General features: G+C 41.4%; 1 protein-coding gene across 1 annotated transcript in view; it reads left to right on the top strand.

The window, feature by feature from the left end:
- Nucleotides 1-15,806, top strand: part of LOC122799510 (serine/threonine-protein phosphatase 5-like) — a 995,806-nt gene that overhangs the window by 91,356 nt on the left and 888,644 nt on the right. The window contains exon 4 of the mRNA XM_044069034.1: nt 9,228-9,326. Within this exon, the coding sequence (XP_043924969.1) occupies nt 9,228-9,326 (99 nt within the window). The remainder of the gene's footprint in view (nt 1-9,227; nt 9,327-15,806) is intronic.

The raw sequence follows: 15,806 nt of genomic DNA on the forward strand, positions 1-15,806 counted from the left end.
CAGTAACTTTTTCCTTGTTTAGCCTGGTGAGTGGAACATCAGTGTGCCTGACTATAGGTTCATAGGTTCATACTAGGCTATCTGCCCTAGGGCATTTATAAGCCTAGCCAGTGTGTGTTTGGCTTTCGCCACCCATTTTAAATGAATGTTGCTATGCCCTTTTTCGAGGTTAGTATACTGTGCCTCTGTCTAACAGCGACACAGAAATGATACCCGGGGTAAACCTACGATCTCCCATCCACTCATCAAGATTCCTCTTGAAGAAAGTCAATGAGGGACTCTGCCTAACCTGGACTGGGATTTTATTCGAGTGAAGGGAGCCTCTGGGTTATGAATCTGTCCCTCCAGCATGTCCTATTTATTTCAGTGCTGAGGTTCAAGTCTCTCGAGCGCGTAGCTCGATGGGATTTGGATTTTCTGAGGTGCAGCATGTCCATTAATTCCGGGTTGGACATGGCTTTATACGTCAGGCACAGATCGCCTCTGAGCAGGCGGTATGCCACTGAGTAGAGCTGGAGTTTCTTTAACCGGGCAGCATATGGCATCTGTTTGAGCCCTTTGATCCTCTTGGTGAGGTACTTTTGGGGTCTTTCCAGTTGCTGCAGGTGTCTGGTAAGGTACAGCCCAAAAGGGGAATTGTACTCAATTATGGGCCTGATGAGGGATGAGTAAAGAGGCATGATGACCTCCCCTGATCTAGATGTGAATCCCTTTCATGATTAGGTGGGCTATATAAAATGTTTTTCTAACCACTTTGGCCAAGTGGTTTTCAAATGAGAGATTGCTATCAACTTGGGTCCCCCAGGTCCCTAATTACTTCTTCCGTACTTAATGGATTACCACCTATGTGGTAATTTGTGGGCACTTTGTTTTTGCCAAAGGGGATGACTATACACTTTTTAGCGTTTAGCTTGAGGCCATGGCTCTGGCACCAGTTGTCTGTTTCTATGAGGCCCTTTTGTAGGATGCTTGTGTCGGCTGGAGAGTCTATTATGGTGCCTAGTTTGCAGTCATCTGCGAACTTGGTCAGCCACAGTCCTTCCATGTTGGCCTGTAACTCCGAGAAATATATACCGAACAAGAGCGGTCCCAGGACTGAGCCTTGTGGGATGCCACTTGTAACTGGTTTGGTGTCTGACATGGCTCCAGCAATTCTAACCATGTGGGTTCTGTCCTTGAGCCAGTTTGCAACCCATCTAGTGACATAGGGGTTTATATTTAAGCTGGTGAGCTTATCTATAATGCCCGAGTAGGGTATTGTATCGAAGGCTTTTGCGAGGTTCAGGTAGGCTGTGTGGACCACCTTCCCCTCGTCAATGGCCTTGGTGACTGTTTCAAAGAAATCGACCAGGTTTAAGAGGCAGGATCTGCCCTTAAAGCCGAACTGGGTAGGATCCAGTGTCTGTAGGTCCCCAATATCTTTATTTATGAGGTCTATGATGATCCTTTCCATAGCTTTGCAGACCAACTAGTCAGGCTTATGGGGCGATAGTTTCCAGGATCCGTTGAGGCACCATCTTTGTGGAGAGGGACCGCTGTTGCTGTACGCCACTCTTTGGGTACATATCCTGTAGTAAGGCTGAGATTGAACAGTAGTTTTATGTTTGGGTTTAGCTCTTCTTGGAGTTCATGTAGGACGCAGCCCGGGACACCGTCTGGTCCCATTGATGATGTGTTTTTTGCTTTGGAGAGGGCAGCTCTTACCTGAGCATCTGAGATGTCAGGGGGGCAGCACTCTGCTGGGATAGATATTTGCCCTTTTGGTGGTGGGGGGGGGGGTGTGTGCGCTGAACCTGTCAGCTAGGATGTTGGCAGTGTCTGTGGGTTTGGTGTATTTTTTGTCATTTTGGACTAATTCTGAGCATATCTGGGAATTCCCACCCAGGTTCCTAACATAACTAAAGAAAGCCTTGTGATTATCCTTAGTGTCCTGTGCAATTTTTCTCTCAAAGCTAGCCTTGGATGATTTTATGAGTGCCCATAGTTTTTTGCTAATACTGATCAGAGATGCCTTCCCTTTTGGGGATTTTGCTCTATCATGTAGTAGCTTCCTCCTTCTATTGTATAGTTTGTTTATGGCTGGAGTCCCCTATGACTGGAGTGTTGGGTACGTTATGCCTTATGGGCTGTAGTTGAGTGGCACACTGAGTTTGTGGGCTGTGTGTCATTTGGGTTGTGTTGGGGGTTGGAGGTTGCTTGCATGCATTTGCATGCATTTCTGCTTTGGAGGTCTCTGTTTGGGCAGATTTGTACTGAGAGCCTCTGCGAATGTAGGTGTGTGTTTTGTGGTTCTGTGTGTGTGTTTTGGTGGTGTAGGTTTTGAGGGGCTATATTATGAGTGGGATGTGGTGCAAGTGTTTACCGTCTCCTCTTGACTGTCTAGGCCAGTCTTTGGTGAAGAGAGCTTTGCTTCCAGTTTGGCTATATAAGTGCATCTCTCACAAGTCGTAGTGTTGGGTGGTAGGAGGAGAGGGTTGTCTGTGTACATGAGGCAATTGCTGCATTGTCCCAAGATGCCCAGATTCATCAGGTAGACAGGAGAAAACACCGGGAGCTGACCTTTAGACATGCCTGAATAGGTGCTTATTAAGTACTAAAAACTTGTTTTCCTCTAGACAAGTGAGGAAAGTTGAGTGCTGTAGTAATTTGTAACTTATTTAGTGCTTACAATGAGTTCTGAACAAGTGCTGAGATCAAAGAAACAGATTAGTTCTAAAACTAAAAAAGCTGGTTAGTTGCAAGGGAAATTTTGAAGAACAGACTTTATGGCGCCAGGAATAGTTTAACACCAGTTAAGTGTGGGGGGGGGGGTTAGGAGCTCACAAACAGTCCTGGACACAGCAAATCCGTATCTGACTTGCCATAGGAAAGGGGGGAAGCAAGCTTAGAATTTATATCTATCTATATATCTATCTATATATCTATATATCTATATATATATATATATATATATATATATATATATATATATATAATTGCTTCCCATTATGGGGGCACGTGACATCTGGGGTAAGAAAACTGATGTAATGGCATTAGCTGCATGCTTTATACCCCTGACTACCTGACGTCATGGAAGATGAGACAGCAACCGACGCAGGACCCAAGTCCTTGATAATCAGGCTGACTGAGGGCCACTGCAAGCAGATAACCCAAATGTGATGACTGCAACAGTGAATACACTCTAACATCTACATTTGTGGTAAGTGTACACAACTGTACTTTATGCAGTGAGCTACAAATTGAGGTTTGTATCAAAAGTCTGTCTATAGATTTTATATTGCTGATTTATGAAAAAAAAGTGGAATTTTATTTTCCAAAATGTATTAGTCATGGTCAAACAATGGGGGCTATACATTTGTTGATGTGCAAGGTAAAACCAGTGCATCACTGGGAGAATTGCTGTCCTGTAGAGTCTTTCCAATGATGTGACAAGAGTGGGTAACATACTTCTGTTTTATGATGTTGTAGACTCTATACAATTTATGCATATAGCATTTTCAGAGTATTTCACAACAGTATTAGTCTACTAAACTATCTGTGTTAGATGGCCGATATCACTGGCAATATTGAGTGTACCTTTAATATTGTGCATAAAATGGCACCATTTCTTAAACTGTAGGTCACAACATTCTATGAAGTTAACACAGTAGTCATAACTGCTTTTACTAGCTAAGCGTTTATATTACAAAATGTCTTGACGTAGCTCATTTTCATTTTCTACTATTATCCATTGCATGCACCACCCCCACATGACAGTCGCATTATTAATGTAAATGTGTAGCATTTCTTATATTTTCATAAAAGTTTTGCAAAGACTCCTTAATAGCAACTCTTTTTATATTCCATCGCATCTAGAACAAAAGAGGTTATTGTGCCTCTACTCTTCACTCATTAGACGCATCAAAGAATACAACACCCCATTTGGGATGTACCTTACAAGACACCTGCAACAGCTGGAAAGGCGACAAAAGTACCTCACCAAGAGGATTACTGGCCTCAAACAGATGCCCTATGCAGCTCGACTCAAGAAACTCCAGCTGTACTCTGTTGCATACCGCTTACTCAGAGGTGATCTCTGCCTGACATACAAGGCTGTGTCCAACCCAGAATTGATGGACATGCTCCACCTAAAAAAAAAACAAATCCTGGAGAGCCACACGCTCTAGAGATACAAACCTCACCACAACGATAAATAGGACATGCCGGAGGGATAGATTCCTATCCCAGAGACTCCCCATGCTTTGGAACAGGATTCCAGTATAGATCAGGCATGGCCCCTCACTAACACTCTTCAAGAGAAACCTTGACGGATGGGTGGGAAACAGAAAATTTACCCCGGGGATTACTGCAGTGGCTCTGCTGGACAGTGGTGCAGGGAACTAATGGCTCTGTTGGACAGAGGCACAGGGAACTAATCTAAGGGGGTGGAGAAAGCCAGCACATTCTGGATAGACTTATAAATGCCCTTGGGCAGATAGCCTAGTACTTGCATATGAATCTATGAACCTATACTGACCGCTTTCACTATGCATGCCTAGCAAGTCATAACTGCTTGTAGATGCCATCTTGCCGCCTTGATACAGATTCATACCTAAAACTAAAACTTCAAAAATTAGACTTCAAGAACGCTGCCAAGTACACCAATTTCAGCAGTATAGGGTAGCGTCCTGTATTCTTACAGGAGACTCAGGAGCTCTGCTTTCCTAATAACTATACTCTTGTAAAAATTAAAGGTCCTTGCTTCTGCTACCTCAGGCTGCTTTAATATGAACCCCCCTTCTACTGGTTACTCAGTAAAACACTTTGAGTGGGGATTTGCACCTTAGACTTAAGAGAAAAATCACTCTACCCCCAGACCTCACTTATGTTTCAGAAGAGCTAACTCTGGTCTAATAGAACTGCAGAGAATGATATGTAGGAACTCTTTTTTGGTATTTTATTAAGATTTGGCCTCCCTTCACAGCAGTCCCACTTTCATGCCAGAAGCAGTGATTGGTCTGATTTAAGGTCATGTCATTCACCTACTTTTTTCTAAGCCATAAAGCTAAGGCGAAAGGATCCTGAACCTACTGAATTTACATGTGCATAGACAACCAAGATGTTATCTGGACAGAACAAAGGAATTTAGAAAATTGGAGTCACTCCTTGCATCTTTTGCCAAGGGTAAGGAAAGAAATTCAGTTTTAAGCAAATGCTATTAAAATGGCTTGCACTTTGCATTTACTACTTTTTTTATATTGGAAATCTGTTCCAGGGAATGTAAAAGCTCGTTCTGCCAGAGTCACAGTGGCCACCAGAGTTTTCCTCACTGGGGAGTAGGACAATACCCAGTCTATTTTAGAAAGAACCACTTAGTCTTCAGTTCACACTTTTTCTAAACACTACAACTTAGGCATGACACTGACAGCCAGGACAGGGTTTGATTCTGCTTTCGTGCAAGTTTTTTTTTTTTTTTTAACACAACCTTTTATGGCTAAACACCCACTGTTGTTATCTCGGAGTCATCTCGAAGATGAGGACTGTCATTGAATAGTACAGTTGTGTTAGGAGCTTACCGTAAATGTACATGTTCAAGTACATTCAGTATTACAGTTCATTTCATATTCCCTCTTTCCTTTCCTGCTTGTCCATTTTCCATGGTACCCTAATGTTGGGGTTAGTCCCTTTTTGTCAGTTACCTTCCCCTCTCACCTCCCTATCATGCTGTTTCTGTCATTGGCCATGCTATACTTTCTGTAGAGGGATACTGGTGGCCTCTGTGGTGGACCTGATGGGAGCATGAGTCCTGTTGATCTACTCAAGCTCTGACACTGCGACCAAGTTCCTGACACAACTAGGGCAAGAAAGATCTAAAATGGTATTGATTGGTGCGTCTTTTATTCTTGTGTGTCCTTGCATGTCAGTGGGAGGAAGTCGGCCAAAGCCATTGGGGGAAATGTATAGTTGTGCAAGTTAGGTCAACTTTTAGGCTTCCTACAAGCAAGATGTCCTACAGATGACTAGCTTCACTCTCTCACACACATAGTACCATCCCTCTTGGTTAACTGCAGGACTGAACCTGTTTTAACGTTTAAGTACTTCACATTAACTCTTGATTCTTGTCTCTGACCAACTAATCTGCTAAAAACCTAAAATTAATAACACTATTAGCTGCTTTAAGCACTTTTCTAGATTGCACACCCCTAAAAGATAAGATGCAGTCAGGAAAGGAATAACCCTGGCATAGCTCAAATATGGTCAGCTTCTTTTAGCCTGTTAATCACATTTACAGATTTAATGTCTTCTTTCCACCTTCCCTGCTGATCATTACTGTTTTGTCATTCAGACTGGTTCCCTAATAAAGAAAGAGCTAGCTAAATTCTGCTGCTGATCTGTAAAATCCTTATTGGTTTTCTTCTCTCCACAACTCTTTCAAAATTAATTTCTTCTTTAGCTCCTAATGCTCTGACTGTTAAACACACAGGTTCCTTAACCATGTTAGAACTTGCATTGCCTATTCTTATTTCCAGTATTGAGATATAGACCCTTATTTTCCAGATTTTAGTGCTAAGCATGTGGTATTCCTCAGAGAGAGACGGTTATGCCATTTTTTTAAATTCACGTAACCTAGCTGCCATACTTTCACACTGATACAAATATCCCATACTGCTGCATATAGTTATTACCTGTGTATAGCTGTGTTTGTAAGCGCTGTACATGTGTAAAAAGTTTGAATGTAGTTTTTTTTCTAAACTACTTTCTTGCTGTCATTTGTAGTTTTCATGTAAAACTTAATGTAACAAGCACATGTGCTCATTTGATTGCACTGAATATGTTACCATAATGCCACAAATACTTCCAAAGTCAATTAATGAATCGAAACTAGCTTCCATGACAAAGCCCATGTTTGTTCCGAATTAGTTCTTAACAGTACCACTTACATTGATTCTGTTGACTTAGCCAACCTGCTAGCAGATAGGTTCAGTGCAAACGTCCCCCCATCCCCCCCAAAGGCCCATTCGACATCCCTGATACTTGCCCCCGCACCTCACATCTCCATAGATCGTGTTAAAGGCCCTATCCAAGGCAAAGAACACAGCTTCCGTGGGACCTGATAATATCCCAGGCTGTATTCTGCAACATCTCCAGAAAGAACTAGCCTCACCATTGAGTACCCTACTCAACCATAGCCTCAGTACAGGCTTCATTCCAGTAAAGCGGAAAACTGCTATTGCCATCCCTTTGCTCAAAGGTGGTGCCCACTACTGACCCTGGAAACGTTGCTCCATTAGCTTGACAAGTCTTATCTGTAAGGCCATGGAGTGTATTATGGACCTCATAAACAAGGACATAGGCAATCTCCAAGACCTTGACCCCCCCACCCACCCAGTTCAGATTCATCAAGTGCAGATCTTGCCTGTTGAAACTGGTTGATTTTTTTGAGACCGTCAGCAAGGCATTGGATGAGGGAAAGTCAGTAAATACAGCTTACCTTGACGTGGCCAAAGCCTTTGACACAATCCCCCACTCGGGCATCATCGAAAAACTAACACAGCTTGACGTAAATCCCTATCTCATCAGGTGGGTGGCCAACTGGCTCACTGACAGGACCCACAAGGTCAAAATAGGTGCCATCACCTCTGACAGCAGACCTGTCACTTGTGGTGTCCCTCAGGGATCTGCTTCTCAGAAGGCAAAGACAAAAGGCCTGTGGCTGACTAAGTTTGTGGACGACTGTAAGTTAGGTGCTGTCATTAACTCTTCAAATGATAACCTACTTCAAGAGGGTCTCACAGCAACAAATGACTGGTGCCAAAGTCATGGTCTTAAGTTAAATGCAAAAAAATGTATTGTACTATTCGGCAAAAACATGACCCCTACTGATTACAATATTAACGGCAACCCCCTAAGCACACAACCTGTAGTGAGAGACCTGGGTACACAAGTTGACAACAGTCTCACATTGACCATCATGAAGCGGCAGTGGTCAGAAAAGCCTTTTACCTGCTTCACCTCATAAGTAAAGGGATTGCATCCGGAAAAAAGGAGGTTATTACCTCTTTGTACTTCTCCCTCAGTTGGCCAGTGATTTAGTTACATCGTCCCATTTGGTATGTGGTATGGTATTTGGAGCATTTCTGCCCGGGCCTCCACTGAAAACTGGCTTTGTTTCAAGTCGAACTTTCCTAGTTAACAAATGTTAAGTAAATAAAGAAATAAAATAAAGTGTACATCTCCAAACAACTGTGCCAAATGGAAAGGCCACAGAAGTACCTCACAAAGAGAATCCATGGCCTCCAATACCTGTCCTATATGGTCAGGCGCAAATCACTATCACTCTACTCTGTATCGTACAGATTGCTCAGAGGTGATCTGTGACTTGCCTGCAAGGCAATCTCAGACCCTGCTCTACTAGAGATGCTCCACATCTATAAGTCTAACTCCTCGCGTAGTACCTGATCGAAAGGCTTAAATCTAATGTGTGACATTAACCAAACCTCCTGGAGAGACAGGTTGGTCTCCCAAAGGCTGCTCCGTCTCTGGAATAGACTCCCCATACATCTCAAACAAAGTACGTCGCTGACCCTCTTCAAGCACAACCTTGATAAGTGGATGGGTAACCACAAATTTGTCCCAGGAGTTCCACCTGTGTCCCTCATTGACAGGGGCGACAGGTGCTGATTGGGGTTTCTTTTTGGGGATAAACTCTTGGCTATGCTTGTAGGGGCCCCAGAGCCATTAGTCTAGTAATCTCCTATGATCCTGTGAAGTCTGTACTTAACATAATGTTTCATTTGCTGTGTAACACCTATATAAGTTTCTGTATAATGATGTATTACACTTCTATTTATTCACCCCTGGCTTTGCCTGTCTTGGAGATTAGGTCAGTAACCTGGTCAATATCTGCATTTAATAAATGGTGTCACCCTGTTGGAGTAATGCTGATAGAGGTAGTATACTTCTAAGATGGGTATCCTAATTTTCTCTTACTGATTTATAGTGAACCTTTTGACATGTTTTGTAACAAACAGAATTATGATAAACTTGCTGTTGCTCAGGTAACTGCAGTTTTCCGTAATTGAAAACATTTGTCTTAATGCTGTTGTGGAGCCACCCTGGAGAAAATGGATGACTTTGTGGTTTATGCATTCTTTTAAATTCTTGTTTGGTAGCTTTCTGCTGTTATGTGTGAATCAGAAATTAACTTCTTAAAAGCACATGGATTAATTTATTTTTTTGTTTTCCAGACACAGAAGTTCACGATATGTGGTGACATTCATGGCCAGTTTTATGACTTACTAAATATATTTGACCTTAATGGACTTCCATCGGAGACAAATCCTTATGTATCCTTTGACATTTTGATAATGGGTTCTCACATTTTTATTTCAGGCCATTGTGTAGTTTCAGCATGCTGCTTTAATCCATTTTAATTTTTATTTGATAGAATTATCATTTGAGACATTGACAATGGGGTCTTTATTTTACTGAAGTGTATGAGAAGTGTTGCAAGTTTTTTTAATACATTTGTTAATCAGGTTGCTCCTAAGACTGACACCGAACTGCATGACCCATACAAATGCATTAAAGCTATAGAGGATAGCATACAAAAAGTAACACACAGCAAAATCGTTGTGGGATGCAATCAAGATTTAAATCACAGATGTATAAAAAAAATATACGAGTTGAGTATATGCAGCAGTAAAACCTAAACTGTAACACTATGTGCAGTGTTTTCAATGTTTATGCAAAGTAAGGGGGTAAATGGTGAGATTGTTAGATATTTTATGGATATGTCATTATTTTCCATGGTCATGTGATATGTCTCTAAACAGATTTGTAAATGCATCTTATAAAATAGTTGTTGCAGTTGTGCAGAATCTTGGAGAAGTAGTGGACTAATACCAAGCAATTTCTCTTGATGAAACGCAAAGGCTGATTATTAAAATAAAACAAGTGTAAGCTGAAATAGAAAAAAATTGTATCTTTTCCTGAATTATGTCTGCTTAGTGAGAGAAATCTGTTGAGGGAAAGTGAGAAGAAATGGTGTGAGATAAATATTTTGATTTAATCTTCCTAAATTCTATACAGCATGGTAGTGCTCTGGTTTATTGAAATTATTCTAATTTCCTAACACCTAAATTGAAAGAGTACATTTCTGTAGTTAATTTTGTAGTAATATAAAAGCTAGTAGTAGACTTTTGTCTTGATTGTTATATATTAATATAGATATCTGCTTGTAATTTGAGTGATTTATGTGATGATGCTTTTATGAATGCTTTGTACCATGTTATGCTCATGGAGTGTCTTCATTTATAAGAGCTGTGTATACTAAATTGTCTTATGGGAAAAAGTGTCCATTTTGTTAACCAGCACTAAACATTTTTCCTAAAAAGTGGGGGGTCATCCAGGATTATGATCCTGCAATCTCCCATTGATATAAAACATTTTGCCGTTAAACATATACATTTAACTGGTCAGAAATGCTGTACTGAGCAAGGGTTAGTTAAACTATAGTCATAGAAGCAAAGGCATTTGACTTTTTCCTTTAAATGTTTCAGTAGTTGTCGGAACAAAATTGTCATTGGTTACTTTTTGGATATCTTGTGAGCATTCCTAGATATTGGTACGTTTTTTGTGAAAGGCCTTTCACCATTTCCTAGTCTGTATGATCTGCAAAGGAGGATGCCTTCTTTGTTTCATTGTCATATGTTAGATTTGTTAGGTTGAGTTAAGGACCGCAAGAATTATTAAGCTTAAAGTTTTGGGAATTTATTAGTGATACAACTTGCTTCAACTGGTTGCTGTTGTTGAATGTTTGACAGTATTCTGCATGAAAGAGAAATGAAACATAAAATCTTACTTTATGCTTTTTGAATTACCAAGGAAGATTTAATGTGGTGCTGCGGTAGCGTTGTCGCCTCACAGTAAGACGTCCTGTTCGATTCTCAACTAGAGCGTATTCTGTGTGGAGACATGCGTGAATGGGCGTACATTCGTTGAAGGTTGTGCGTCAGGGCCGGCAACTCGGCACGTAAAAATCTACTGCCAATCATTAGCGGACCCGAGTTCCGCTGTGGTGACCCCTAACCGGGAAAAGCCGAAAGAGACGACAGCATTTAATGCTTTTAAAGGAAGTGCATATTTAAAGTTTGGGGCTGCTACGATGGCTTGTCTTTTTTCCTTCGTAATCGCACCTGAAATCCTGTTAAGCAAGTGTTAGTTTAGTATTTTATCAAGTAAATTCTTAGTTTTTGTAGTGAAAGCTGTTGATATTGTAATCTAAGGCAATTTGTTCTATAATGCAGGGCAGAGGGATTCTATTAGTAGCATTAACTGAAGTTATATATGCAGAATTTAAACCTTTTGGGGGGAGGTACCAAGGAAAACATTTTGTTTCTGAGAAATTGTTAGTTTGTGGATGGCCAATTCCAGATTAGGCTGCCTTTTTTTTTTTTTTTTTTTTTTAAGAGCTGCTGTAAGGTACAACATTTTATGTAGGCATTGGTTATTGGTTATTCATACATCATCTGCATGAATAATGCAGTTAATACTTAGTAGAGCCCAAGCATGAATTCTGATATGTAAAGGGAATAGAAAAAAGGTCAGAGTACCAATTCCTGAGGCAACTCCTTTGTGAATATTCCCATTAAATAGGGATATTGTTAACTATGGTTCAGTAAGTTGTATTATCTATGTTGTTGGCAAACTTGAAAATCTTTTTTGAGAATCCTTTTCATCTAGCTTCTTTAGTGATTTACCAGCTAATAGGCAGCGTTACAAACAGCAAGGACTTTTAAACAGTATGAAACTGAGATTGTTAATCTGGAATGCCCTGCACAAGAGAAACTGATCACGGTTTGCTTTCTATGCATATGTTCATATTTAAGCTCATATTTTCATATCTGAACAACCTACATGCTGTTGAGGGGTATGGTGTGAAATGCCATGGTGGGAGACGAGTTATTTGTTAGTGTCTATTTATATCACGCTGTACTGGAGATACTGCTAGTTAGTTTAGTAGTTATGAATACAAGTAATATTTTCATATGTGTTTAATACTTAAAAATCAAGTGACTTATAAACTTTTGAATGGCATCAGGTGAAACAGTAGATGTTGAAGAAAACAGTTATTGATATTTGTACTGTAAGTTACGCACCTTGAAAGGTATTCAGTTATAGATATATTTCTAATTATATAATTGTGCATATGTTTTAATATTTTTGTAAATATCTATAAACGGAGGAATTTCATGTGAAAGTTGCTGATTAACAGAAGTGTTCAACAATATATGTCTAGGTTGTAGAGTTTCCAAGATATAACCATTTCTGACAGTTTAACAAAATATATTTGGGGTTTGTGTGCATTATAACATGGTAACCATTTGAAATGTCGGGACCTGCTAGAGCAAGTCCCGAAATACGGAGATTGAATGGCCGAAAGATCAGACTTGTATTTACCAAATCAAAAATGCCATTTTTTTTAATATTCCCTTTTCTCTAAGGTATGGTGATCTTGAAGTTGCTGTATGTATGTTTGGGGGAGGGGGGTGTTGGGGGCTTGCCCCAAAATGTGGAGTGCAGAGGGATTTGCCCCCCCCCAAAAAAAGTCTTGAAGTGGGATCTTCGAGATTCGCTTTTCTTGTGCCCCCCCCCCCCCCCCGGCATGTTTGCACTCTGCATTTCAAGTGCTGACATTTTAAATGGGAATCCTTACAACATATTGAATTTTTTTTAGAAGACAATGAATGCAGTGACTTATCACTATGAAGAGTACTTCTCAGTGATAACATTGCTGATGTTCTTCGTGTTTCACTGTTGCAGTCATCACATTTGGGTTATCTGCCTGCAGGTCATCCTCAGCCGGCCTAAATACCAGAGTCTTCGAATTTCTGGGTCAGATGCTGTCATTTCTTCCATGATGTCAGGTCGTCAAGGGTATAAAACATGCAGCCGACGTAATTACATCAATCTTTCTTGCCGTACGGTGCCCGAAGCAGAAGCAGTTCGCAAGTGCTGGTTGGCCAACTCCTGAAATTTTCATTTTCAAGTTTCAGACCTGAAGTCTTCAAAAAGATAAGTACCCCATTGGGGATCCTTTTTTCTTGTTCTAACTGATGTCAGAAAAAATTAGCAATTGTCTTGCCTGGAAATTTTAATTCTTACTGCGTCACCTGACTAGGCCTAGACCACGATGTCCCTTGCTGTTGATTTTGTGTCTTAACGCCTAAATTATTCTGTGTCTGGCTATTTTTGTAGCTAAATACTTTCGTTCTTGATCTCCGTACTCTGAAATGGCTTCATTAAGCCATCTGACTATCGATCTTCCGAAAAAATGTAAGGATAAAGACAGAGACAGACCGGATAGGTCCAAAACTGCCAACGATGCTTCTGTTAAGCTAGTTGCCAGTCCACCGGTACTCAGTGAGGTGTTTTCGCAGCCCCTGATATCAGCTACTACAGATTCGCAGGCCTCTACTGAGACCCATTCGTAGTCCGGTCTGCCGTGAGATGCTTCTTTGACTATGGAACCTGTGGATGTCTCTACCTTGGCTGGGTCCAGTGCCGCTGTGCAGGCACCAGCTTCTGAGGGTGTATTCAGGCCTACTGACTTTTATAGTAAACCAACGACTTTGTTTCAAGTTTGATATACCGAATTCCTCTGGCCTAAAGCTCACACTACGCCTAGAAAAACCGACGATCAAATCGCATACCCAGACCCATATGCCTCAAAAACAATTGATTAGAATGGCTGAAGACTTTATTACCTTAATTAGGGGAAGCCAGCCTTCCCACTCTGAGACCTAGAACTGATTTTTCTTCTGATCAGGAATCTGATATTTCTGTTCCTTCTAACTACCAGGCTTTACCCTTATCTACTTATGAGTATTCTGATACAGAAGATTCCATTCCCTCTGCTTCCCCTCCAGAAGATTTTTCTTTTGGTGAAACCTTGCATACTCTTAAGGAGCATTTCCGCTGGGAAAGCCAGGGCTATTCTGAGTCCAAAAAGAGACTTGGGGGAATTTTTACTCCCGTCTCAACACAGGCCTCTAGCTATCCCTCCAGTTCTGGTGATTGTAGATGATGAATCCAGCCTTACCCCAGACACTTTGCCTCCAGCTCCCAGGAAACCTGACAGGTACTACAGAGTACCTGACTCTCACAAATTCCTCTTCAAGAATCCCACTGCGGATATAGAGACCATTTCTCAAGGACCAAAAGGCATTGAGGCTGCTACTGCAAAAAATCCTACCCCTTCTGATGACTCTAGAGCTTTAGACAGATTGGGTAAGAAGGTTTACACTTCTGCTACTTTGGCCATTATGGCTTTAAATTGCCAGTTTCATATGTTAAAGTATCCGCAGCATATTATGGGACTATTAAAACAGAAAATTATGTTGATTCCTGACTGTGCTGAACACAAAGATTTGCAAGAGTTAATGCATTCTGCTGAACAAGTTGGTAAACATACTTTGTGGTTTTGATGCTTTGGAAGCATCTTGCAGGGCTGCTGTCACTGGGTCTGTACTTAGAAGGCATGCTTGGGTTAAGGAGCAATACTTTCCAGATCATGTTAAAGTTAAATTACTGGATGCACCCTTAAACCAAGACTGCCTTTTTGGCAACAAAGCAGAAGTCCTCAAAAGGATGGAGGAAAAAGCTAAATCTATTCAAACTGTTAGATTTCTTACAAGTACAGCCTCCTAGATTCAGTAGGTATTGGTCTTCAAAGAACAGCTCTTTTCCAGTCCCTTCCAGGCCTTTTCAGTCCAAACCCAGGAGCAGCAGACCACCAAGACTTCAGTCTCAGGCTATGCACAGATCTAAGCAGTGGGGGGGGGGGCTCCCACTTCCAAAGCAGGGAGTAGTAAGCCACCCCTTTGGAAAAATGGCACAATGATTTATCCTTAACTCTTCCAAGCCCTGCTCAACTACTGGCTCCCTTAGGAGGAAAGCTCGCCCTGCATACAAAAAACTGGGAACTCATTAGCCAGGACAAATGGGTTTTAAACGTAGTTTGTGTAGGATAAAGATTCCACTTCCTCTCATTACCAACCCCAAATGTATGGCCAGACCTCCCCCCAAATCAGTGGGCGGAGGCCCAAAAATAAGTGCTCTCTTTCCTCAGTATCGGGGCTATTCAGACTGTCCCAGCAGAACAAAAGGGACAAGGTTTTTATTCAAGACTGTTCCTGGTTCCCAGAAAAGAAAACTCTTGGTGTCCTATCCTGTACCTGTCTATTCTCAACACCTTTCTGGTGATTCCAAAATTCAAAATGCTAACTCTTCAACATCTTCTTCCTATGCTAGCCAAGGATGCCTGGCTGGCATCCCTAGACTTAAAGGAAGCTTGCCTGTACATCCCAATAAGGGAATCCTGCAGAGAGTACCTACGTTTCAGGGTGGGCTCCATGCACTTTCAGTTCTCTGCACTTCACTTTGGCTTATCTACTGCCCCCAGGGTATTCACAAAGTGCCTAGCTCCAGCCATTGCATTTTGCAGGCAGAGAAATATTCAGATTTACCCGTACTTGGACGATTGCCTGATTCAGGCAGAAAGCCAGGACTTGCTATTACAACACCTGGCATTTGTAAAGAGACTTCTAACCTCACTGGGGTACACCATCAATGAGAAGAAGTCGCACCTAGTACCCTGCCAACAGATTGTATTCCTGGGAGCAAGCTTGATCACAACTTCCTAGATGGCATTCCTCACTTCAGAGAAACAAGTTTGACAACCTACTTCAACCTAGTGGCCACAAAACCCCAGCTCTCTGCAAGGAAGATCCCGCAATCCCTGGGGTTCATGGCCTCTTGCATTC

Source organism: Protopterus annectens, chromosome 1.part0, assembly GCF_019279795.1.
Source record: "Protopterus annectens isolate FY-2018-M chromosome 1.part0, PAN1.0, whole genome shotgun sequence".
Taxonomy (NCBI): Eukaryota; Metazoa; Chordata; order Ceratodontiformes; family Protopteridae; genus Protopterus; species Protopterus annectens.